The following is a 22,197-nucleotide window of genomic DNA, read 5'->3' on the forward strand; positions in this document are numbered from 1 at the left end:
ACTTGCACCCTTTCTCTCTCCCAAAAAATAAAAATAAAAAATAAAAAAAGAAGTGTACCCCACAAAGAGTGAATCTTACTGTATATAAATTAAAATAATAATGAAGTAAAATCTTCAACAAGAAAGACAAAACACACACTCATTGTAAAACAGTGTTTAAAGTACTCAAAAACAAGAACATAATAATCACTCATACTTTTACATTGAGAGAGTGGCTGTGAAGTTGCGGGTAATTTCTCTCTAGTCTTTGTATGTACCTGTGTTTTTTTAAAACAAAATTGGTAGCATGTCATACTCCCCATTTTGTTATTTCTTCTTAACATATTGGGGTAGTAACTATAATATTGTAAGTGTATGCATCTGCTTACTCTGTATCAGCCGTGGAAGCTGTGCTGTGACTTTGGAGGCATGTACTGTAAGCTGCCCCGATCCTTCCCTACAACGGGGCTGGACATGATTTTCAAAATACCGTGAGCCACACATGCCCACAATAACTGTAGAATATTTTGTTACAGCTTAAAAATCAACACCGTATTTGCTCAATATCATAAAGGGCGTGTTTGCAACTTCACCCAATGAAATGGAAAATTTTGGTAACTGGTAAGAAATTGAGAAGCAGCTTCTCAGTCCCTGTTTACTCATCTAAAAGAACGATTCCCTGACCTGAAAACGGAGGCCTGACTTTATCTGAGCAGAGTATTTCTTTTCATGTGTATTAGTCATTTAAATATGAAACTGGGGGGGCGCTCTGCCCTGAAGATTTCAACCTCCAGGGCTTCCTGTCGGCCCCCAGGACCTGGAAGATTCTTAAGTGAAGAAGCCTTCTCTCCCCCCCCCCCCCTTGTCCCTTCTCAGGGCCAGTCTTGTTGAGAAACCATTATTATTCCTAGACCAATTCAGCACTGCTTTTACCCTTGTCTCTCTCCTAATTGGGGCTCCGTGGACGGGAGAATGTAGCTTGTCAAACAAAACTGCTGATTCAGCCTGGCCTCTGGTTGCCAGGACAACGGGACGAGGACAGAGGGTTTGGGCGGGAGGCCTCTTTTGGAATTCTTCTGGCAGGTCTCAGATTTCTGTGCGGCCTGACAGCCACTCCAGTCCGGCTGGCCCGCCGGCCCGCCACGAGCGGCCGCTCCTGACTCTGGGCCCAGGAGGACACGCCCGGCTGGGAGCGGCGCTGCTCTGAGAGAACGGATCTCAAGTCTGGTTTTTGTCATGTGAAGAATAGCTATTTAGAGAGGTTAAAAAGTGTCGTATGATGGCCGGTCATGGAGCATAGATGGTGGCTGTTTCATAAAACATCTTTCCTTCCGAAGTTATAATTTAGCTTTTAGAAAAGCATTTCATAGAATTAGGTTTCAGGGTCGACTGTTGTCCAAACAATATGTAAATCTATCTATGATAGCCCAGCTACTTAAGTTCACTCATTCATTTGTTCAACAAACGCTCCAGGTACTAAATGCACAGCAGCGAGCACACAGACGTGGTCCCTGCTTTCTAGAGAGCTTCAGCTCTAACTCCCGCCAGAGTTTCGTTTGTCTACAAGTCCCCAAAACAATCCATTTTCTAAAATGTCCCTGTGCTCCTATATTGTTGAGGAATAATATCAATTCTTTTTACAAGGACCTTTTTTTTTAATGGTATAAACCGAACACATGTTTAAAATAATGGGTCACTAAGTTTGCAAAAGGAAAAACACAGCCTCATACTTCTGATCTTAATAAGATCACCAGGGTATGAAGAAAGAGACCATTTCAAAATCCATTAACCTTTTTTTTTTTTAAGTGAAGAGAGACTATCTAAATTGTAATGTTTTCCTTAATGTGATTCTAAGGGGCAACAGAGATTATAGACGAACACAAGATTGTTGTATCCATACTGAATGGAAAGAGCCACAAACAGGCCTTGGGTAACCATTATGGACTCAACAAATGCTCTCCCCAAAGTGTGAGTTTCGACTGTTCTTTCATAGCGGCAGTCTGGCAGCTGGGAATGTATGATGAGGTATTTGAAAAAGGGAGGCTCCAGGAAATGTGACAGTGAATTTCTAGAATCTCTTGGCATTGAGTTAAAAAGAAATGTACATTGGGAATTTTCTTTTTTCTATAAAGAAGGTAAATAATTCAGCATTCTGCCTCTGAAGCCCCTCAGGGTTTTGGCAGAGACAGCAACTTTTGTGCACCAGAATAACTATTTTAATGTTAGGATTTCAAAATATTGTCTCTATTCTATTTTATTTTTTTCATTTGTTTCTACTCACCCCACCCTTTATAATTAAAACAAGCCAATCTTCCAGTTTTGTAGAATCCCTGGCCACACACGCTAGAATCAAACAGGGCGCCCTCAGAAGGGGTTATTGTCACCGGTTTCTCTTTGAAGTACATTCCAGGGAGGGCAGGAGCTGGCTGGCTGCAGTGGCTCCGTCCTCCGAGGACAGACAGGGCTGCAGCTTCCACCTGCTGTTTACTTTCTCACCTCCTCTGTTGATTTATTCCACAGGCAAGCTGCAGGCCAGTGGGGAGCTTCCAGGGACATCTTCACCTTACAAATCAGCATTTGTCTTTCACATCCCTCACCCTATTTTACACCCACACCTTCCCCAGCTGCTAGGAAAGGAGTATGTTGTTGTGTGTGTGTGTGTGGTTGTTGTTGTTGTTTAACCCACATATAATTATTCGTTTCAGGGACCTAGATGGACAACCACAAACTCCAAAAGAGATTCTCAAGCCCTTATTTTGCAACAGTCTCAACTTGGCTAGAGGAAAAAAAATAAAGCTGTGGTAGAAGAGGGTAGGGGTGGGGATACTGGGGGCAGCTTTCCAGATCTTTCTGAAACTGGCCTTTCAAATCTGAACGTACAACTTTACTCGATGTGTTGTGAATTGCCAGGCTGCTAGCTCCACCCATATACGTTGAAAAGGACCATAGATTATGTCTGATTCAATCTTTTCCCCGGTTCAGGGAGGGAAACTGTGTTCAGGACAGTTAAACAAGTTGTTTCATCAAGTCCTCCTCTAAACTGCCTGAAGGAAGGGGGTGGGTATTTCCATTTTATAGCTGGGAAAATAGGCTCAGAGAAATTAAATAACTTGCCCACACCTCACAGCCAGTAGGTGAAAGAGCCAGAAAGTTGAGGTCTCCTGATTTTATCTGCCACACGCTGTCAGTGTGGTGGTTACAAAAACAGAGTCTGGAGCCACATCTTGGAAAGGTTGTTTAACTTCTCCAAGCCTCAGTTTCCTCATCTGTTAAATGGAGACAGTTGGGTTGTCATGAGGATGAAATGCTGACGTGCTCCCCGCATGTGAGAGATATGCAAGCATTAGCCGACATTCTGCCTCCTCAGACCCGTGACACTTTCAGTAACTCATTCCTTTGACCGCCTCACGGGACCAGGTTCTTTATAAATGTGCTTTTAAGTCTTTGTAACGGCCCTGAAAGATGACTCTTTTATAGCACTCTTTTTCTCCCCCAGATGAATAAACTATCAAGAAAGATTAAGAATTTAGCCCAAGATGCTCTAGTTAGGGAGTAGCCAGGCTGGGATTTGAACTTAAATCTTTCTGATTCCAAGGACACTTTTTCTCCTATGCCAAGCTCTGGATATATCTGATAACATTGAACTTTCATCAATTGCTTGAGAATTTCCAGTGGCCAATAGCCCAGAGAATTGAGAAGAGCCAGTCCCACCACTCAACAAGATTGCTAACTGGAAAGCCCTTCGTCAGATCTGCCTTAAATCTGTGGTAGAAGGAATCTTCCTTCTTCTATGTGATAGTCCATTAGTTTGAAAGGCAAGGCGTACACCTGAGGTCTCTCTTCTGGTTAAACATTTCCTTGCTTCTTCATAAGTCATGAGACCCAGACCCCCTTCCAGCCTGATTTTTCTCCTCTGGTCACTTTTTGCAAAGTGTGCACACTCTGCACACATGCAAGGAAGTAGGAAGGTCTTATTGGAATATCTAGAGAAGCAATACTGATCTGCTACTTGAAATGGAAAGGAGGTTTGGAGTGTGGAGATATCAAGGAGATAGAACTCACAAGGCTTGGCCCTTGTCCACATCTTTCTCCCTCTCTAGAATCCTCTATGAGGTAGGGCACTGTGCTGTATTGTTCATTGCTGTATCCCTGCTGCCAAGAACAGTGCCTGGGCACCTGGTAGCTTCTGTAGTCTTTTTAAAAAAGTAAATACAGGTACAAAGGAATGAATTTCTAGGGGGGTGAAGGAGTTGGTGGACTTGGATTTTGAGCTGATAGGTGGTGATAGCTCTAGGAGAAAGCTTAACGTCAGCTAGGAAGAGCTGCTTTGGGGCCAGATGAGGAGTGCATTGGGAGATGTGGGGTTTCAGATCCCAGCTGGATACGTTTATTTAGGACTCCAGGGCTGGGAGAGGGGAAGCTAGTGGCTTGCTATGGCTCTGGTAGTCAGGGAAGGCATTCTGGAAAAGATGGAACAACAGAACCTCAAAGGGTGGGGGAGGTAGGGCTAGGTGAAGAGGGACCCAAAGTATGAGGAGTCTAGGAAATAGAAGACTTGTTTGAGAGGACAGGGACCCTGGGAAGGCACTTATGAATATACCTACTGGACTGGAGTGGAGATGGGAGGTGAGAGTCAGACCAAGAGGCTCAGATGTGCCTCCAGCCTAGCCTTTGTGCTCCTGCCGGGACTTGGGGGAGCTCGGGTCCCAGCTCAGGCTAGAGCAGCGGCCACACCCGCTGTCCGAATTGGTGGCCTGAGTCTAGTCCTGGACCAACCTTGGCTGACTGAACCTCTGTTTCCACATCCGTTTGCTTAGTCCAGTGCCACCGTCTTCTGTCTGTGGTTTGGCTATTTTACCTTCGTCGGTCTTAACTGCTGCTTCTTGGTCAAACCAAAGGCAGGTGTGTAGGGTAGCAGATGTCCTGTGGCAGCCAAAATCATACTGAGTCTGGGCTTTAATTTTATACCTAAATTTATTTATTTTTTTTAATAAATCCTCCCTTGTTTGGATGTGGACATCCTAGTGATGTTAGGCCTTTTATTTCCAAACTTTGGGGTTTGTATGGCTTTTTTTTTCTCCTTTAATTCATGAGCAGAAATACAAAATTACTTTCATTCAAAAAAAGACTTTTAAAAATTCTCGATTTGGAACTTATAAAATATAATTAGTAAAGTGAAACTTCTCGCTATTCTCCATGTATATTAAAAACTAATTTTATGTTATACAAAGAAATTTACAGACCTTTCTTTATTTAAAAAAGGAAGGAAGGAAGGGAGGAAGGGGTAAAGAAAATTGTTTTCTTAGTTTTGCTGACTCATCATGATGAATTTCACACTCAGGTTTAATCCTTCCAAGGTCAAAGTTGACCAGGAAGAAATGTCAAACCACTCATTGTAGATCAGTGCCACACGCCAGTGTGGTTTCTGAGATTGTTTTTATTTTTGCTTTTGTTTTCTGGGATTGGATACAGAACATGAAGTATAATAATATTACTTAGTTAACATTTATTAAATGAGCTCATGTGGGTAGAAGTTGTCATTATCCTCACTTTCCAAATGAGGGATAGAGAAGTTTACTGGCTAGGAGACGGTAGAGCCAGGGGCAGAGTCAGGGTTCACATCCAAGCATCTGGCCCCAGAATTCCTGCTTCTGACCGTGCTGCCCTCCTGCTTATCTTCTGTCTAAGGAGCAGGAAAGAAAGAGAGCACTGGGATCATCACCCAAGGACGGAATTTGTGCCTGGCTGGTTGAGAGATGTATACAAAGGGCGTTATTTCATTCATTTGTGGTTGATGATGAGAACTGAATGTTCTTAGTTTCTTCTTTTCTTCTATGTCACAATTTAAAATATTCCCATTTGAACTCCAGTAATATTTTTCATTATTCATTGAGCAGATACTTATTGAGTACTTGCTGTAGGCCTAGACTGTTCTAGGCAGTGAGGATATAGTTGTGAACATGACAAATAAGATTCCTTCTCTCGTCGAGTTTTCTAACATTCTAATGGGAATGACAGAGAAATACTTAAGTTGCCAGGCACCTGCGTAGCTTAGTCGGTTGAGCATCCGACTTTGGCTCAGGGCATGATCTTCATGAGTTTGAGTCGTGAGTTGGGCTCTGTGCTGATAGCTCAGCCTGCTTCAAATTCTGTGTCTCCCTCTCTTTCTGTCCCTCCCCTGCTCACACTCTGACGTTCAAAAGTAAATAAATGTTACAAAAAACTAAAAACAAGAAATACTTAAGTTGCTATGAAGAAAATTTCACGCAGTCTCTGAAGAGATAGCATTTGTAGGAGGTGGACAGTAGATGAGGTATGAGCATTGGGAAGATCTGAGGAGCACGTTCCAAGCAGAGGAAATGCTTGGTACAGATGATAGCAGTGGGAGGAGAAATATGAGGGGAGTGAGTGAGGGGAGCATGTCAGACACTGAGCAGGAGAAGCGGACAGGGCTGTCACATTGGACTTTGTGGAGCACCATCCAGATGGGTGTAGAGCAGGAGCGCAACTGATCTTACTTGGCTGCTGTGTTGAATGACTTGTAATCCAAGAATAATCTTGGAAAGAGCATTGCCCCCTACGATAACTTCCTAACTCACTCTAGTCTGATATTTCAAAGTTATTATTCAAGTACATTCAACATGCTTTTTGTATTCTTTCTCATTTGTCAGCCATTTGTAGGGGGAGAGTGATAATATGAGCCCCCTACAGACGAAAGATCAATTGCCTCTTTTGATGGGGGAACAGATGTGAATTGGCAGATGGCACAGTGAAACATTCCCCCCAATATAGTATAGGTTCTAACAGGGGCGCCTGGGTGGCTCAGTCGGTTAAGCATCTGGCTTTGGCTCAGGTCATGGTCTCACGGTTCGTGGGTTCAAGCCCCGCATCAGGCTCTGTGCTGACCGCTAGCTCAGAGCTTGGAGCCTGCTTCAGATTCTGTATCTCCCTCTCTCTCTGACCCTCCCCTGCTTGCGCCGTCTCTCTCTGTCTCTCAAAAATAAATAAAAAACACACAAAAAAATTTTATGGTATAGGTTCTTTCAGCTTTGGTTATTATAGTCTTTTTGAATTTTATTTATGTATTTAACCACACACAAGCATTCTTGTAAAAATTTATATTGTGCCTATTTGTAATATCCAGGAATAATTTAAACGAAGAGGAAAGTTTGGTTTATATATTTTATAGCTAGTTTATATTTTTATAGCTAGTTTTTGATATTTTTCTTTTAATTTAAACATTTTACTTTCATGTCATCATAGAAGACAAATAATTCATATGTATTATGTACATATATATTTTATGCAGTGACATTCCACAAATAATTCTTATTCTATTTAAAGTCAGACTACATTGGGGGCACCTGGGTGACTCAGTTGGTTAAGCTTCCAAGTTTGGCTCAGGTCATGATCTTCCACTTCATGAGTTCGAGCCCCTTGTCAGGATCTGTACTGACAGCTCAGAGCCTGGAGCCTGCTTCTGATTCTGTGTCTCCTTCTCTCTCTTCCCCCCACCAGCTCGCTCACGCTCTCTCTTCCTCTCTCTCTCTCAAGAATCAATAAATGTTTAAAAATAAAAATAAATTCAGACCACGTTGATATTGGAAATTCAACCAGTATTCTTTTTTTTAAAAATAGTTTATTGTCAAATTGGTTTCTATATAACACCCAGTGCTCTTCCCAACAAGTGCCCTTCTCCATGACCACCCCTCCTTCCCCCCTCTCCCTCCCCCTTCAGCCCTTGGTTTCTGTTTTCAGTATTCAATAGTCTCTCATGATTTGCTTCCCTCTCTCTCCCCAACTCTCTTTCCCCCTTCCCCTCCCCATGGTCCCCTGTTAGATTTCTCCTGTTCTCCTGTTAGACCTATGAGTGCAAACATATTCAACCAGTATTCTTAAGACACATGGTGAGAGGGGCACCTGGATGGCTCAGTTGGTTAAACATCTGACTCTTGATTTTGGCTCAGGTCATGATCTCATGGTTTGTGAGTTCGAGCCCTGCATTGGGCTCTGCACTGACAGCCCTGCCTGCTTGGGATTCTCCCTCCCTCTCTCTCTCTCCCCCTCCCTTGAACTCTCTCTTCTCCCCCAAAAAATCTTAGAAAAAGACATCAGGCACCTGGGTGGCTCAGTCGGTTAAGCAGTTGACTTCAAGTCATGATCTCACAGTTTGTGGGTTCAAGCCTCTTGTTGGGTTCTCTGCCGAGCTCAGAGTCTGGAGCCTGTTTCAGATTCTGTGTCTGCCTTTCTCTCTGCCCCTCCCCTTCTCTCTCTCTCTCTCTCTCTCTCTCAAAATTAAAAAATAAGCATTGAAAAAATTTTTTAAAAGACGTATGGTGAGAAAATTTAGTCAGATATAAGGAAATGCAGCAGTATGTTGAAAACCATACCAGTTTAAGGGTAAACCCCACATTTATTTAGAATGGTTAGAAAATGGAATGTGCTAGTTAAAGTTGATTTTTTTTATGTCATGAAGTTTATTGCCTACAGGATCTCTGTATTCACAGTTTATAAAAAACTAGAGGGGCGCCTGCATAGCTGAGTCAGTTAAACATCTGACTTCGGCTCAGGTCATGATCTCACATTTTGTGAGTTCGAGCCCCAAGGTGGGCTCTCTGCTGTCAGTACGAAGCCAGCTTCACATCTTCTGTGTCCCTCTCTCTGCACCTCCTCCATTCTCTCTCTCTTTCAAAAATGAACAAACATTTTTTAAAAATGTTTAAAATGCTTTAAAAAAAAAAGGTAGAAATTTTATCATTGACTAGATGTTTTTAGATTGGTTTGTGTGTGTGAGTGTGTATGAGTGTGCATGAGTGTGGACTCTGGTCTTCTCATACCAGGTTCAGTCTGTGATTCTGTGGTTCTGTATGAGGTCCTCAGGTAGCTTTGGTTGGAGAACAAATTTTTGAATGCACATTTCCTGCAATGTAAAAACAGCTATCAGAAAATAATTGTAAAATGTAAAAACAAAATAATTTAATTTTTCTAGACTTATTCAGAAAGTACTTCCAAGATTGGAATTATGAACCAAAGTAACCTTTAAAAAAATTTCCTTTTGGAATGCTTGGGTGGCTCAGTCGGTTAAGCGTCTGATTTCAGCTCATGTCATGATCTTACAGTTCATGAGTTCAGGCCTGACAGCTCAGAGCCTGGAGCCTGCTTTGGATTCTGTATCTCCCTTTCTCTGTGCCCCTCCCCCATTTGTGCTCTCGTGTGTGTCTCTCTCTCAAAAATAAATAAACATTTAAGATTTTTTTAAATTTCCTTTTTGGGGGGTTTGCTTTTTATGAATTACTGGAGAAAATTTGTTACTTAAGTATTCTGGTTGTTTGCAACCTGCATGAACAGAAGTGAGCCCGAAGCCTTTCTAGCCAGGGTGTTTATTTTAGTACAAATTAATGCCCGAAGCCTTTCTAGCCAGGGTGTTTATTTTAGTACAAATTAATGCAGTTTCTTATCAATCAGGTGTCTCACATTTTATAAGAGTCATGGTACCATAACTCCTCATGACACTACAATGAACTCTAGTAACCGAAAGTTTTTATTGCCGATGACTTCACTAGACTTGTCTAGACAGCAGTTACTCTTTAAAATCATAGCATGTTGGGGCTGGAAGAGATCTAACAAAGATACCGTAATTTAGATGGCCTAAATGTTCTGTTTGCCATTGTAGCCATGGTTTTGGGGTTTGAGGGATGGCAAGACCAATGACTTCAGGCTGGAAAGTGGGAAACTGATAGGCATAAATATAGGAAGGGCCGAACTTTGGTTTTGGATGCGAGTATAAACATCTAAAAGTATTCTTCTCTGGAAAGAGCAGCGAATTTGAAAGGAAGTTGATGTCTGCTCATGGTTGTCAAATGAGAGAGACTGCTTGGAGGTTTTACCCAGAGAAAGCAATTGCAGTCAAATTCATAACCTTTTGGATTGACTTTCTTTGGCAAAGTAATGCCAGCTTAAAAAACAATAATTCTGGCGTTCTAATTTTTGCTGATGAAACCCATATGCTATCAAACAGTGTGTTGTTAGTGGGATTTGGATTGGCTCTGCTTGGTTCCCCAGCCTTCGGTCATTTTAATCAGGTCAACAGAATGATTAGTCAAATAGAAAAACTGATTGACTAACTTTTTAACTGGTTGTTTTGCTCTCCTGGTTGAGGCAGAACTGCCAGATATGGCTTGATGTTGAGCCTCACATCTGGTCCATGGCAAAGACCAGAATGTACCTGCTGGATCAGAGGAGTTCAGTTGCTTTGAATGACTTCGATTTGGTCCGAGCACCTGGCATAAAAATAGCCTTGTCTCTGAGAAAGGGTCTTGAGGCCTTTGTAGGATTTGGGTATTTAAATAATTGGGTGGGTGGGACAGTTGTTAACAGAAGTGTTCTGGGGTAGATCGACCTTCTCGTTAACTTTGCGGATGTCAGCAAGTGACTTACGCCCGAAGGAGTTTCTCCAGAAAAAGAACAGTAACAATCTCCTGATGATTTTGTCTGATTGGGAACGAACATTAAGTGCTTTGTATTTGGTGAAAAGTTTTCATAGGAAACATACTTTGCTCCAGTTCTTGTGACAGTGAGTAAATAACTCGCCTCTCCCTCTGACTGTTCTGTTTCTGTAGGAAGCCGCCCTCTGTAGGCAGCTCCCGATGGAAGCCGAAACTCTGGTCACGGTTCAGGCTGCCGTCAGCCCGCCAGCCATGACCCCCGACATGAGATCCATCACTAATAATAGCTCAGATCCTTTCCTCAATGGGTAAGTTAACATGAGGGAGTGACTTATTTTTGCTTTCTTTACTTTGTAGTCTTAGAGTATAATGGGCCGTTGTTGGTTGGGGGAAGGGGAGGAGCTAGAAGTTTGAGGTGGGGGTCGAGGGAAGCTGTCCATCCCCTGATGCTGGTAATTGGACAACGGCTCTGTAAGTTGTCCTTGGGGAAGCCGGGTGAATGGTGCACAGGAGCTCGGTACTCTGGCTCCATCTTCCATGTGGGTCTAAAACTATTTTTACAATTAAAAAAATTGAATTAAAACAAAGAGGTGGGTGTTTTTAAAATATGAAGCAGATGAGCAGAAAGAAAAGATAATTGGGCCAGAAATATGTTCATGAGTAGAAGTAGTCAAACCTTAATTGTAGCTTTTTAAACCCAAGTAAAAAGCAGGTCTTTATGTCCTGTGTCTTTTCTGCCCTGGCAGAGGCTTGTAGCAAACAAATACAATTATGAAAGGTTTTAAAAACAGAGAGGTGAAAACAAACAGTAACTGAAATCATGAAGAAAAGGAATTTTTAAATTCATGATAATGAAGAAAAAGAATTTTTAAATTGTGGACTTGGGAGTATTGCAAATGTACAGAATAATACAAATAACAGGATTTACCCGTGTATCCAAACCATATTTGCCATACTTCATAGATCTTTTTTTAAGTATTATAGTTAGTATTTAAGCCCACCCCCCTCCATCACTGAAATCTGTCTCTTTCTCTTGTAGCCACTATTCAGAAATTGGTGTGTATCCACACCTATTTTTATATTTCCTTTTGCTTGTTAATGTATGTATTCATAAGCAACATCGAACATGGTTTTATTTTTGAAAAATTTACATAAATGGTGTCATACTGTCTTTGCAGAACATTGTTCAAATTATTATTTTGAGATAGAAAGGAAATCTGTGTCAGTTTAGTATGAAAGGCCAGTTTTATTTGCCTACAGTCTTTTAATTTCATTGACGTTGGCGCGCATGCTTTAACATTAAAGGGAGGTGCAAAATCTGTCTCCCTTCATTCCTGGAAAGCTGGGCAGAATGACAGAACTACACCTGTTTAGGGTTTTTGTGACCTGTGTCTTAATTTTGGGATTTCTTGGCCCGGGCTTGCACTGAAGTCCCTCCCACCTTTTGCTCTGCAGAGGGCCGTATCATTCGAGGGAGCAGAGCACTGACAGCGGCCTGGGGCTGGGGTGCTACAGTGTCCCGACGACCCCGGAGGACTTCCTCAGCAACGTGGACGAGATGGACACAGGTGGGAGCCAAGCCCGCGGGAACTCGCAGTGCGTTTGCACGCTCACATCATCCCCTTGGTCACCTCTGTTCTGCATCCAACCAGAAACACTTCACCTCAACAATAACTAAAGTGACAACTGAAAAGCCGCCCAGACCCTAGGCACTATTAATAAATTCTAGTCCCTTCTTCCACAGTTTATACAAATGCAATTTTATATATGGCACAGGATTTTAAAATTCTTCTTTCTTCCTTCACTTCCCTCTCTTCTTCCTTCTTTCCCTTCCCTCCCTTCCTTTCTTCCTTTTTAAAAAAATGTTTATTTATTTTTGAGAGAGAGCGAGAGAGAGAGAGAGAGAGAGAGAGAGAGAGAGCGAGCGAGCACAAGCTGACAGCGGCGAGCTGGATGAGGGGCTCTCAAACTCATGAACCGTGAGATCATGACTTGAGCCGAAGTTGGACACTCAACGAACTGAGCCACCCAGGCGCTCCTTTTCTTCCTTCTCTTTTTCTTCCCTCCCTCCTTCCTCCCAAGTCTGTCACCCAAGCCCTCCTTTTAGTTTTTTGTTTTCCTTGCTTCCTTCATATAGCCTCTTCTCACAATTGAATTAATGCCGCCACCTGCTCTGCCATTCTTCCACGGTGGAATATTTATGCCCTTCTAGCTTGCAGGTGTAATATGCGGGCCACTTTCCTCTTGTGGACTGTGTGTCGTTTCATGCCATTTGCTGCATTGGGGAAGCAACTGGTAGTGGGCTTTTGGAAAGTTAAGCAACTCAGAAGATTGCAAATTGTCAGCTCCAGGTCCCAATGTGGTAATGGCCCTCAGTAATTAAAAAGAAGAATCAGGGGCACTTGTGTGGCTCAGTTGGTTAAGTGCCTGACTTTGGCTCAGTTCATGAGTTCAAGCCCCACATCGGGCTCTGTGCTGACAGCTCAGAGCCTGGAAATTGCTTCAGATTCTGCCTCCCTCTCTCTCTGCACCTCCCCAACTCATGCTTTTTTTCTCTCTCTCTCTCAAAAATAAACACTTAAAAAAATAATTTAAAAAAGAAGAGTCAGGCTCTCTAAAATTTAAAAAAAAAAAAGGGCATGCTTGGGTGACTGAGTTGGTTGAGCATTTGATGTTTGTTTGACTCTCTCTCTCTCTCTCTCTCTCTCTCTCTCTCTCTCTCTCTCTGTTTTTGAGCCTCCTCCTCTTGATTTCTGCTCAGGTCATGATCCCAAGGTTGTGAGATTGAGACCCGTGTTGGGCTCTGCTAAGCAAAGAGCCTGCTTAGGATTCTCTCTTCCTCTCTCTCTTTCTCTGTTCCCCACCCTGTCCCTCTCCCCTGCTTGTGTTCCCTCTCTTTCTCTAAAATTAAAAAAAAATTTTTTTTTTAATATTAAAAAAAAAAGGGTAACTTTGACCTAGTAACCTAGTTCCCAGCCTGCCCCACCGGTAGGCTGGCTTCTGGCCATGTCTCCTCAAGGAGTGAGGCCTCCATTTGCAAAAGCCAAATTTGGTGTTATGAGCCAAATCTAGATTAAATTATAAAGTGCTAAACTCCCAGAAGATAGTCTAGAACCAAAAATAAATGACAGCTGAGGAGTCCACTATTTGGGATTATTCATGCAAATTTCTCCTCCATCACCACTGACGTTAGAAAATGTATTGTCCTCTGATGATAAGTCCTCTCCCCAGTGCATTGTCCATGGTGTGTGTGTCTGTCACACTGTGTTCTTAGATGACTGCTGTCTGTGCTTGGAAGCTAACCTACCGGTCAGACAGGAGTCAGGCCCGGCCAGGTACCCTCCGAGTGCAGGGGGTGGAATGGGTCATCTGCTTTGGGGTCTCCCTGCAGGACACGTCATCAACCTGTTTGGACGATTGCACAGACCCTCCTGTGAGGAGTCACACCGGAGTAGTTTGAAGTGTTTGTTTTGTTGCTCTTTGATTTAGTACTTAGGTTTTCTCCCTCCTTCCCACTTCCCCCCCTTACTTTCTTCATCTCTCTATTTTGTACTGTGAGGTTTATTGTGTCCTCTTTGGAACAGCCTTATGAAGTAGCTCATTCCTACGTTTAAGAATTTGTTTGCTTTCATCTTTTAAACACTGGGAATCCAGTAATGATAACAAGCAAAAGTTAAGTAAGAAAAGACTCAGGAGATCTAAATCTAAACCTGACATTAAAAAAAAAAGAAAGAAAGAAAGAAAGAAGGGTTTTATTCTATGGCTTTAAAAAATGACCTCAGGTAGGTAAGTAGGGAATGTTTTGAAGCCAAAGTATGAAATTGGGCGGTATCCTGGAAAGTATATAGTCTTTGAAGGTAGGCAACCCAAGGTGAATCTTTATTTCTCTACTTCCTGGTGGTGACTTTGGGAAAGTGATAGAATTTGCCAGGGCCTTGGATTCCTCGCCTATAAGTGGGAATAATGTGCTTACTTCATGGAGTTGTGGGGAGTCATGAGATCCCAGAGCTTGGCCCAAAGTTCTCTTCTCCCCTTCTGAGAGGCTGAAGTCATGGATAAATTGAACTTGGTAAAGCTAGGCTTCCAAGTTAACCTGGTTAAGGGAGTGTCAGTCCGTGGAATTTATGGTCATGTCTGTGAAGTCCTTCAGTGAAGTAGGCAGAAACCTGGAGGAAAAGGTGGGGGTGGGTGCAGCTCGGATGCAGCTAGAAAAGGTCTGTTAGATCCACTGAGCATGTGATGAATGGAAGCGAGCCAGCGGAGCACTCCCTTTGCAAATCACACATGCAGACAATAGCTGGATGTGTGGGGGATAAAGGGGAGAGCGACAGCAAAGGCTAGGAAGCCATCCACTCTTCCAGAATATTCATATGTGGTTTTTTAAACATGTAGTCAGGGTTCCTATTTAATTCTGGAAAAATATTTGTTATGTTCATTAATGGATGTTCCAACTAAAAAAATTCTTCTAGTATTTTCTAATGCCACAAGATTATTAGGAAATTACTTCTAAAAATTGATAATATAAATCATTGATGTTTTAATTACTTTAAAAAAGAGGGGCATCTGTTTCTTTTACACTTAGCCTGAAGATGAGTCTATAAAGATATTTTTAAAAATACAGTAACACTGCTCAGTTTCATGAGGTCCCTTGTTTTTGGTTTTTCTTAGAAAGAATGCACAACTCTTATTGCTCACAAAACAGAAAAAGAAATAGTGCTCCCTTCAATTTAGTAGCAACATAAACATCTACCCCCATCTCTCTCACTCAAAGAGAGAAGGAATCCGAAGAACATATCTTTTTAAGAATTGCCTGGGTTATTTTTTGTCTCTCCCTCCCACCTTTTAAATGGATAAAACTGCAAGGGCCAAAAATTTCCCTCAGAGATTTCGAGGTTGGCCAAAAGAGAGCGATTTAAAAATTGCTAACCTTAGTTAGGATCTTATAACTAGTCTCCTCATGCTTTCCATGTCTGAGAAGAAAGGATAACAGAAATTTTTTATTTAAAAAAATTTTTTTAATGTTTATTTATTTTTGTGAGGGAGAGAGACAGGTGAGTGGGGTAGAGGCAGAGAGAGAGGAAGACACAGAATCCGAAGCAGGCCCTATGCTCTGAGCTGTCAGCACAGAGCCCGACACAGGGCCCAAACCCACGAACCATGAGATCATGACCCAAGCTGAAGTCAGACGCTTAACCGACTGAGCCACCCAGGTGCCCCAGAAATTCTTTAAAATAGATTGTGTTTGGCTAAAAATAAAATGTATTATTATGATGAAATGCCCATGGGAAATCAATATTAATGAATGGTTTTAACTGGAGATGAGGGAAAAAGACACCGAGCATTTTAGATCAGATAGTTTTTCAGGGTAGATCATTTCTGTGAACCTCATTTCCATCTGTTACCTTCTAGTGGGCAATAAAAGTTATTTTGGATTTTCTGTTCTATTTTGATACTGTTTTTCAACATCTGTGACACTTTATTGAGGATATGTCGAACTTGATTCAATTTTTCAAATTACTGCCTTTTGCAAGGAAAATCCTCTAAAAGATTTCAGTTGTCATTGATATTGTATGAGTTACAGAAGAGAGGTACAGAAGAGCCATTTAGCTTTACTGTCACCAAAATGGAAGTTTGATGATGTTTCCCTCATCACTCAGATGTAATTTTTCTCCTTGGTTAATGCATATGGTTAAAATGAATTTTCTCTGGTTTGGCTCAGAATAATGAAATTTCTATGAACATGTCTCAGGAAGGCTACTGGACTTATAAGACACACAAGCTAATTTAACAAGTTTCTTACAAGTGCTTCTGGGGCGGAATCTGGCCTTAGTCAGCGACTAAGCAACCTCTTAGTCTCTGGCGTCTGTTTTATCCCATCAGAACTGATCAGGGTGTTTTGAATTAACCAATTGTTCTAATAGAGTCACTGAGGTCCTAGGTTTTTCTTTCTCAGCATTACCAATATTTATTGTGTATAAGTGTGTGTATGAGGGACGCCTGGAACCCGGGATATGTGGCAAACGTTATATGGTGCTTTATTCCAGTGTGAGAAGGTGCTTACAGTCCCGATTTCATATGGATACACTGAGATTCAGACAAATTAAGTGCGTCTAAAGTCATACAGCTACAAAGCTCAGTCCACTGGCACCAAGGTCAAGGGACATTTTCTCCTACAGTATTATTCATAAAGAACGTATGTTCTTCTTCATGTCATACCCAAGGCATCTCATTTTTCCAGAACAGCATTTTCTCAGTTGTGTGCTGTGGACTCCAGTTCCATTAGGATATAATTTCTGCCAAAATAAGGATTGGATGACTAAATGGGTTTAGGTAATAGTGGCCTCAACAAAATAAAACTAGTTTCTTTACAATAAGACTTCTCAGAACCTTAATATGCTCATGTGCATTGTGACGCGTACGCATTGTGAGAAAAGTAGGTAGTTGTGGGGTGCCAGGTGTGTGTGTATGTGGAGGGGTGACCTGCGGAACTCACTTTAGTATTTTTTATACAACATATTTTAATAGACAATAGTAAGATATGCAATAGAATGAGAAAACTACAATTCATATGTGCACATCTTATCAATCACACATAAATTCCTCAAAGTATAGTTATCAACCTTGTGCATATTTATATCATAGAACATAGATCTTCTTGGCAGACTTTTTTAGATACACAAAGAGAATTGTAAGCTATTACATAACTACCAGGAGACAGAGAGAAAGGGTGAGAGAGAATTTATAAAGACAAAACTCAGGACACATAATAATACAAGACAAAATCTAAGTGATGCAGGGCTCAAGTGCACAAACCTCGATGATGGACAGTGATGAAAGATACTATTATCAGGGCACCTGGGTGACTCAGTTGGTCAAGCATCTGAGTTTGGCTCAAGTCATGACCTGGTGGGTCCCAAATTTGAGCTCCGTGTCAGGCTCCATGCTGTCAGCTGAGAGCCCGGAGCCCTTTATCTCTGCCCCTACCCCCGCCCGCACTCTGTCTCTTTCTCTCTCTCAAAAATAAATAAAACATTTAAAAAAAGATATTATTGTTAGATAAACTTGTTTTTCCTATTTTAGAAAAAATAGGGGTGCCTGGGTGGCTCAGTGGGTTAAGTGTCTGATTCTTGATTTTGGCTCAGGTCATGATCTCATGGTTCGTGAGTCTGAGCACCCTGTCGGGCTCTGCACTGGCAGCACAGAGCCTGCTTGGGATCCTCCCTCTCCCTCTCTCTTGCAGAACTCACTTTATAAAATACTTTGAAAATGATCCCTAGATCCATCAATAAAGACAGCTTTTTAATAACATGGTCAAAGGATACTCCTCACTACTGCCTGAGCATAAAGAGGGATGACATGGGTAAATATTACATAGCTCTGTAACACAGTATTTATTACAGGAAGGACCTCTCTACCCTTTCACAAAACAGCTCTTCATGCAGCTGCCATGGGAAGGTATAGCTCACAGTTTGAATCCACAGTGACTTCCTATCTGCTGGGCTTATCCACTCTGCACATGTCTACCCAGAATGGATAGATGCGCCCAGCATTTGCATCGCTTCTTCTTCTTTTTTTTTTTTTTAATATTTTAAATTTATTTTTGAGAGAGAGAGAGGGAGAGAGAGACAGAGAGACAGAGTACGAGCTGGGGAGGGGCAGAGAGAGAGAGGGAGATACAGAATCCGAAGCTGGCTCCAGGCTCTGAGCTGTCAGCACAGAGCCCGATGCAGGGCTCAAACCCATGAACCTTGAGATCATGACCTGAGCCTAAGTCGGACACTTAACCAACTGAGCCACCGAGGTGCCCCACATCTGCATCTCTTCTGAGTGAGCACCCACAAACTCAGTTTCAGTAATGTGGTAGCTGAAAAGTTTCTCAGAGACACACTGTTTAAGACCTTAGCAGTATGATCTTCTGTTTAAATGTAAGGACTGTGTTAATGAAGATGAGAGCCATTAGCTCTTCAAGAACTTAAAAAAAGTAATTAAAATGGTCACCTTTTATTCTGTTATAGGAGAAAACGCAGGACAGACACCCATGAACATCAATCCTCAGCAGACCCGTTTCCCCGATTTTCTTGATTGTCTTCCGGGCACAAACGTTGACCTAGGAACTTTGGAATCTGAAGATCTGATCCCCCTCTTCAATGATGTTGAGTCTGCTCTCAACAAAAGCGAGCCGTTTCTAACCTGGCTGTAATCAATGCCATTGTAACTTGGATGCAGCCGTGACCTGACATTTCCTGGGCCCCTTGGAAAAAGCAATGGAGCAGAGCAAGTCTGCAGGTGTACCGCTTTCTGCCTCCATGACTCAATGCTCCCTCCTTTCCATGTGGCCAGTTTAATCATTGCCTGGATTTGATTGACAGTAACTTAAGTGCAACGTAAACAAATAAATACTCTATTTTCATTTTCATAGGCCCGAATCCCTGTGAATTCGGGGCTATGTAGAATTGTTTCTGCAGAATCGATTATGCAGAATTGCTTCTCTGTTTTTCTATCTGCTGCCCCATGTCTAAGCTTTAGGGGTGTTAGTTGAAATTTATATGTCAATTGATTATAAGCCACAAAAAGCTGACCACAGGCAGTGACTCGTGACAGGCGGCTCGGTCCAGGAAATGCACACAAAATTAAACCTGATTTATAGTTTCAAAAACTGTACTGATGACAGTAGAACCAAATGCTTTAAAAAAAATATTTAACTTGAGCTTTAAAAATCATTGTATGGATAGTAGATCTCTGCCGTATGGAATACAATGTAGTTTTGAATCCATGCTGGTTCTGATGGCTCTTTTTTACTCTGTATTTGCAAAGGCACCCATGGTCTTTTGCACTTTGTCCTTTATCATTACTCTGGTGCGTAGCGTCTAGACAACTCGTCCTTCCGGCTGGAGAGGAGCAGGAACGAGCGTCACCGTTCCTACACGGCAGATATCATGAAAGAGACCAGTTTGGTACTCGTGATGAGCATTGATTAAACAAAACTTTTTAAAATTACAAGTTGGATTTTTTTTAATTGCAGCTTAGAATTTGATGTTTATTTTATACAGCACAATCATTTTGTAGCTGACGACAAAGGGCAGCCAAATGTTTTTGATCCATCAGTGGCGACTGTATTTTTGTCTTTTGAAAAACTGTTCTGAAGCCATCAGGACAACATAGCTTTCAACCTGATGGCACACATAGTGAACTGTTGCTTTTTAAATTCTGAAGGCTTATCAGTTTTGCTTTCAAGATTTCAAGTGTTTAAAATAATCTTATCTATGAAACTGTTTGAAGGATGAAGCAGATCTCTGACTGACGTGTAAAAAGAATGCCCTCTGAGGGTGTATGGTGGAGACATATGTTTCTGAATTCAGTAAAATTGATTCCTAAGTATGTTATCCTAACCCTGTTTGCTACAGTTGGTATAAAAAGGCATGAAATATGTACTCAATACCTCTTATGTAACCAAAAACATTTTTTATTAGCTTTTAAGGACTGAGAGAGAGCATCAGGATCACGCGGCACGTACCTCTGCCTGCATTGCTGATGAAGTCCTCGATTGTTTAATATTTTGAGCTGACATTATTTATAATCTATGAATTTAATATCTTTTTGAAAGACATTAATAATTCAGGTCTCTGAGAGGAACCTTCAATTCCCAAGGGGGCTCGTCTATTGGGGATCTTAAATAAGACCCTTTCCAATCTACCAGAATAGAGACAGGCGGAATACATTTTATCTTGTTGGAAAGAAGGCAAGTGAAAAGGTCAGAGATGAAGTAGTAAAGTCACGGTATATCGTGGAAAGGACTAGTTGTGAAATGGAAGTCGACAAGTGACCATACCCCAGAAGCAAGACAAGCACAGGTCAGAGAGGTGCCCCAAACGAACAAAGCAACACTTTTCTACTACAACTTTTCTACCAGTAGACTCTGTAGACTCTGTTGTAGAAGGAAAGGCTTTGGTGCACTTTATGTGGAAGAAGGAGGGGGAGGGCCGGCGTGGCCCTGTCCGCGATGCTGAGCGTGTCTGTGGACAGGAGCATACGCCCGCTGTTGCTTCCGACACATTGAAGTGATTTCTTTTTCCCGAAGGACGCATGGTTTATGTTCTTCTGATTCCTTCTCTCTCGAAGAGATGGGGGTAGATGTTTATGTTGCTACTAAATTGAAGGGAGCACTATTTCTTTTTCTCTTTTTTGAGCAATATGAGTTGTACATTCTTTCTAAGAAAAAACAAAAAACAAGGGACCTAATGAAACTGAGCAGTGTTACTGTATTTTTTAAAAATATTTTTATAGACTCATTTTCAGGTTATTAAGTGTAAAAGAAACAGATGCCCCTCTTTTTTAAAGTAGTTAAAACATTGATGATTTGTGTTATCAATTTTTAGAATTTCCTAGTAATCTTGTGGCATTAGACAATACTAGAAGAATTTTTTTTAGTGAAATTAGTTGGAACATTTATTAATGAACATAACAAATATTTTTCCAGAATTAAATATGAACCGTGACTATGTGTTTACTTGATAGACAAAGCCAGATGTCATTTCTTTCTGTTTTGTTTTTAAGGCCATAGAATAGGGCCTTTGTTAAAGAACACTAAAGCTAGAAATCTAAACATAAGAACAACTTTTTAAAGGGTATTTCTTATTATTTTAAGTGTTAAAACCCCTGCAGAATTCATGACAAGGTGCTATTTATATTTCTTATTATAAAAGAACTGCCAGGATATCTAGTCTTTTTAGTCCTAAATCAGCAAATCTCAACATTTCATCCAATACCTGTGCCGTGGAAAAGGCATATTAACAATCGAAACGTAAACATAATTTCAGAGATCTTTCTTTCCAGGTATTTTTTTTTCCTGATAAAACACACTTTCTTGAGGTAAATACATTGTCAAAACTGATTTGCAATTCTACTAAATCTAAGTTGCTAGTGTTTTCCCATAGTAATCCGGATGTGAAATGCCATTTCTTTCGCTGACTCAACATCAGGGAGGCAGGTTAAACCGAGTGGAATGTTCGTGGCAGGGGGTGCTGTTGGCCCCAGCCTGGTGGAAAAGCTCTCTGTGGAAGGTGAGAGAAGTGTTGCTAATTAGAAGTGTTCTCATGACATAGTTAGACAGTAACTTCTGAAAGTACAACTCTTCTGAAAAAGAATAAGCTGTTACAAAAAGGAAATTGTAGATTAATTTCACTGGGAAAATAGGCGATTGACAGAGACCGTTTCCCTAACACACTACATCATTTATGTGCTAGTACTTTAACTTTTAAAAATAAATTTTACTTCTACATTTTGTAATATGACATATGTGTGTTTATTTTTAATTTAGAATGCTGTGCGTACAGAAGGTATGCAGCCAAATCAATCATATCAAACCGTTTTACCTGGAGTTTGGTACTGGTTTTTACTTCTCTGATTCTGTATAAGAAAAATAAATACAATTCAATTTCCACTTGGAGCCTTTGTCTTTTCATTATTCGTGTGTGTTCCTTTTACTCAAGGCTTTGCGTGGTACTGAAGAAATGCTTATGTAACCCTCCTGGCAGACAATGAAAGAAAGAACATTTTGTAGGCCAACGTTGTTTTGCTCAGAGGTGTGGTCTTCAATATTTTAAATATCCACAGAATTCTGGTTTCTACTTTATGTGAAGCAATCCACTGAGATTTTTTTTAAGTGTGTATGTAATTATATGTTATGTTATAATTTATATATAGAAATATATTTACATATATTTATAAATATAATTAGGTAATTTACATATATTTATATATCTATAATTTTTTT

The 22,197-nt window shown here is 41.1% G+C and overlaps 1 protein-coding gene across 2 annotated transcripts in view; it reads left to right on the forward strand.

The window, feature by feature from the left end:
• WWTR1 (WW domain containing transcription regulator 1) overlaps positions 1-21,864 on the forward strand; it is a 136,123-nt gene extending 114,259 nt beyond the window's left edge. For both annotated transcript variants that reach the window (XM_029940066.1, XM_029940068.1), the window contains 3 exons: positions 10,599-10,732; positions 11,880-11,992; positions 18,440-21,864. In XM_029940066.1, coding sequence (XP_029795926.1) covers positions 10,599-10,732; positions 11,880-11,992; positions 18,440-18,624 — 432 coding nt within the window. In that variant the 3' untranslated portion in view covers positions 18,625-21,864. The remainder of the gene's footprint in view (positions 1-10,598; positions 10,733-11,879; positions 11,993-18,439) is intronic.
• Positions 21,865-22,197: the final 333 nt, after the last annotated feature.

The sequence above is a fragment of the Suricata suricatta genome, chromosome 5 (genome assembly GCF_006229205.1).
Source record: "Suricata suricatta isolate VVHF042 chromosome 5, meerkat_22Aug2017_6uvM2_HiC, whole genome shotgun sequence".
Taxonomy (NCBI): Eukaryota; Metazoa; Chordata; class Mammalia; order Carnivora; family Herpestidae; genus Suricata; species Suricata suricatta.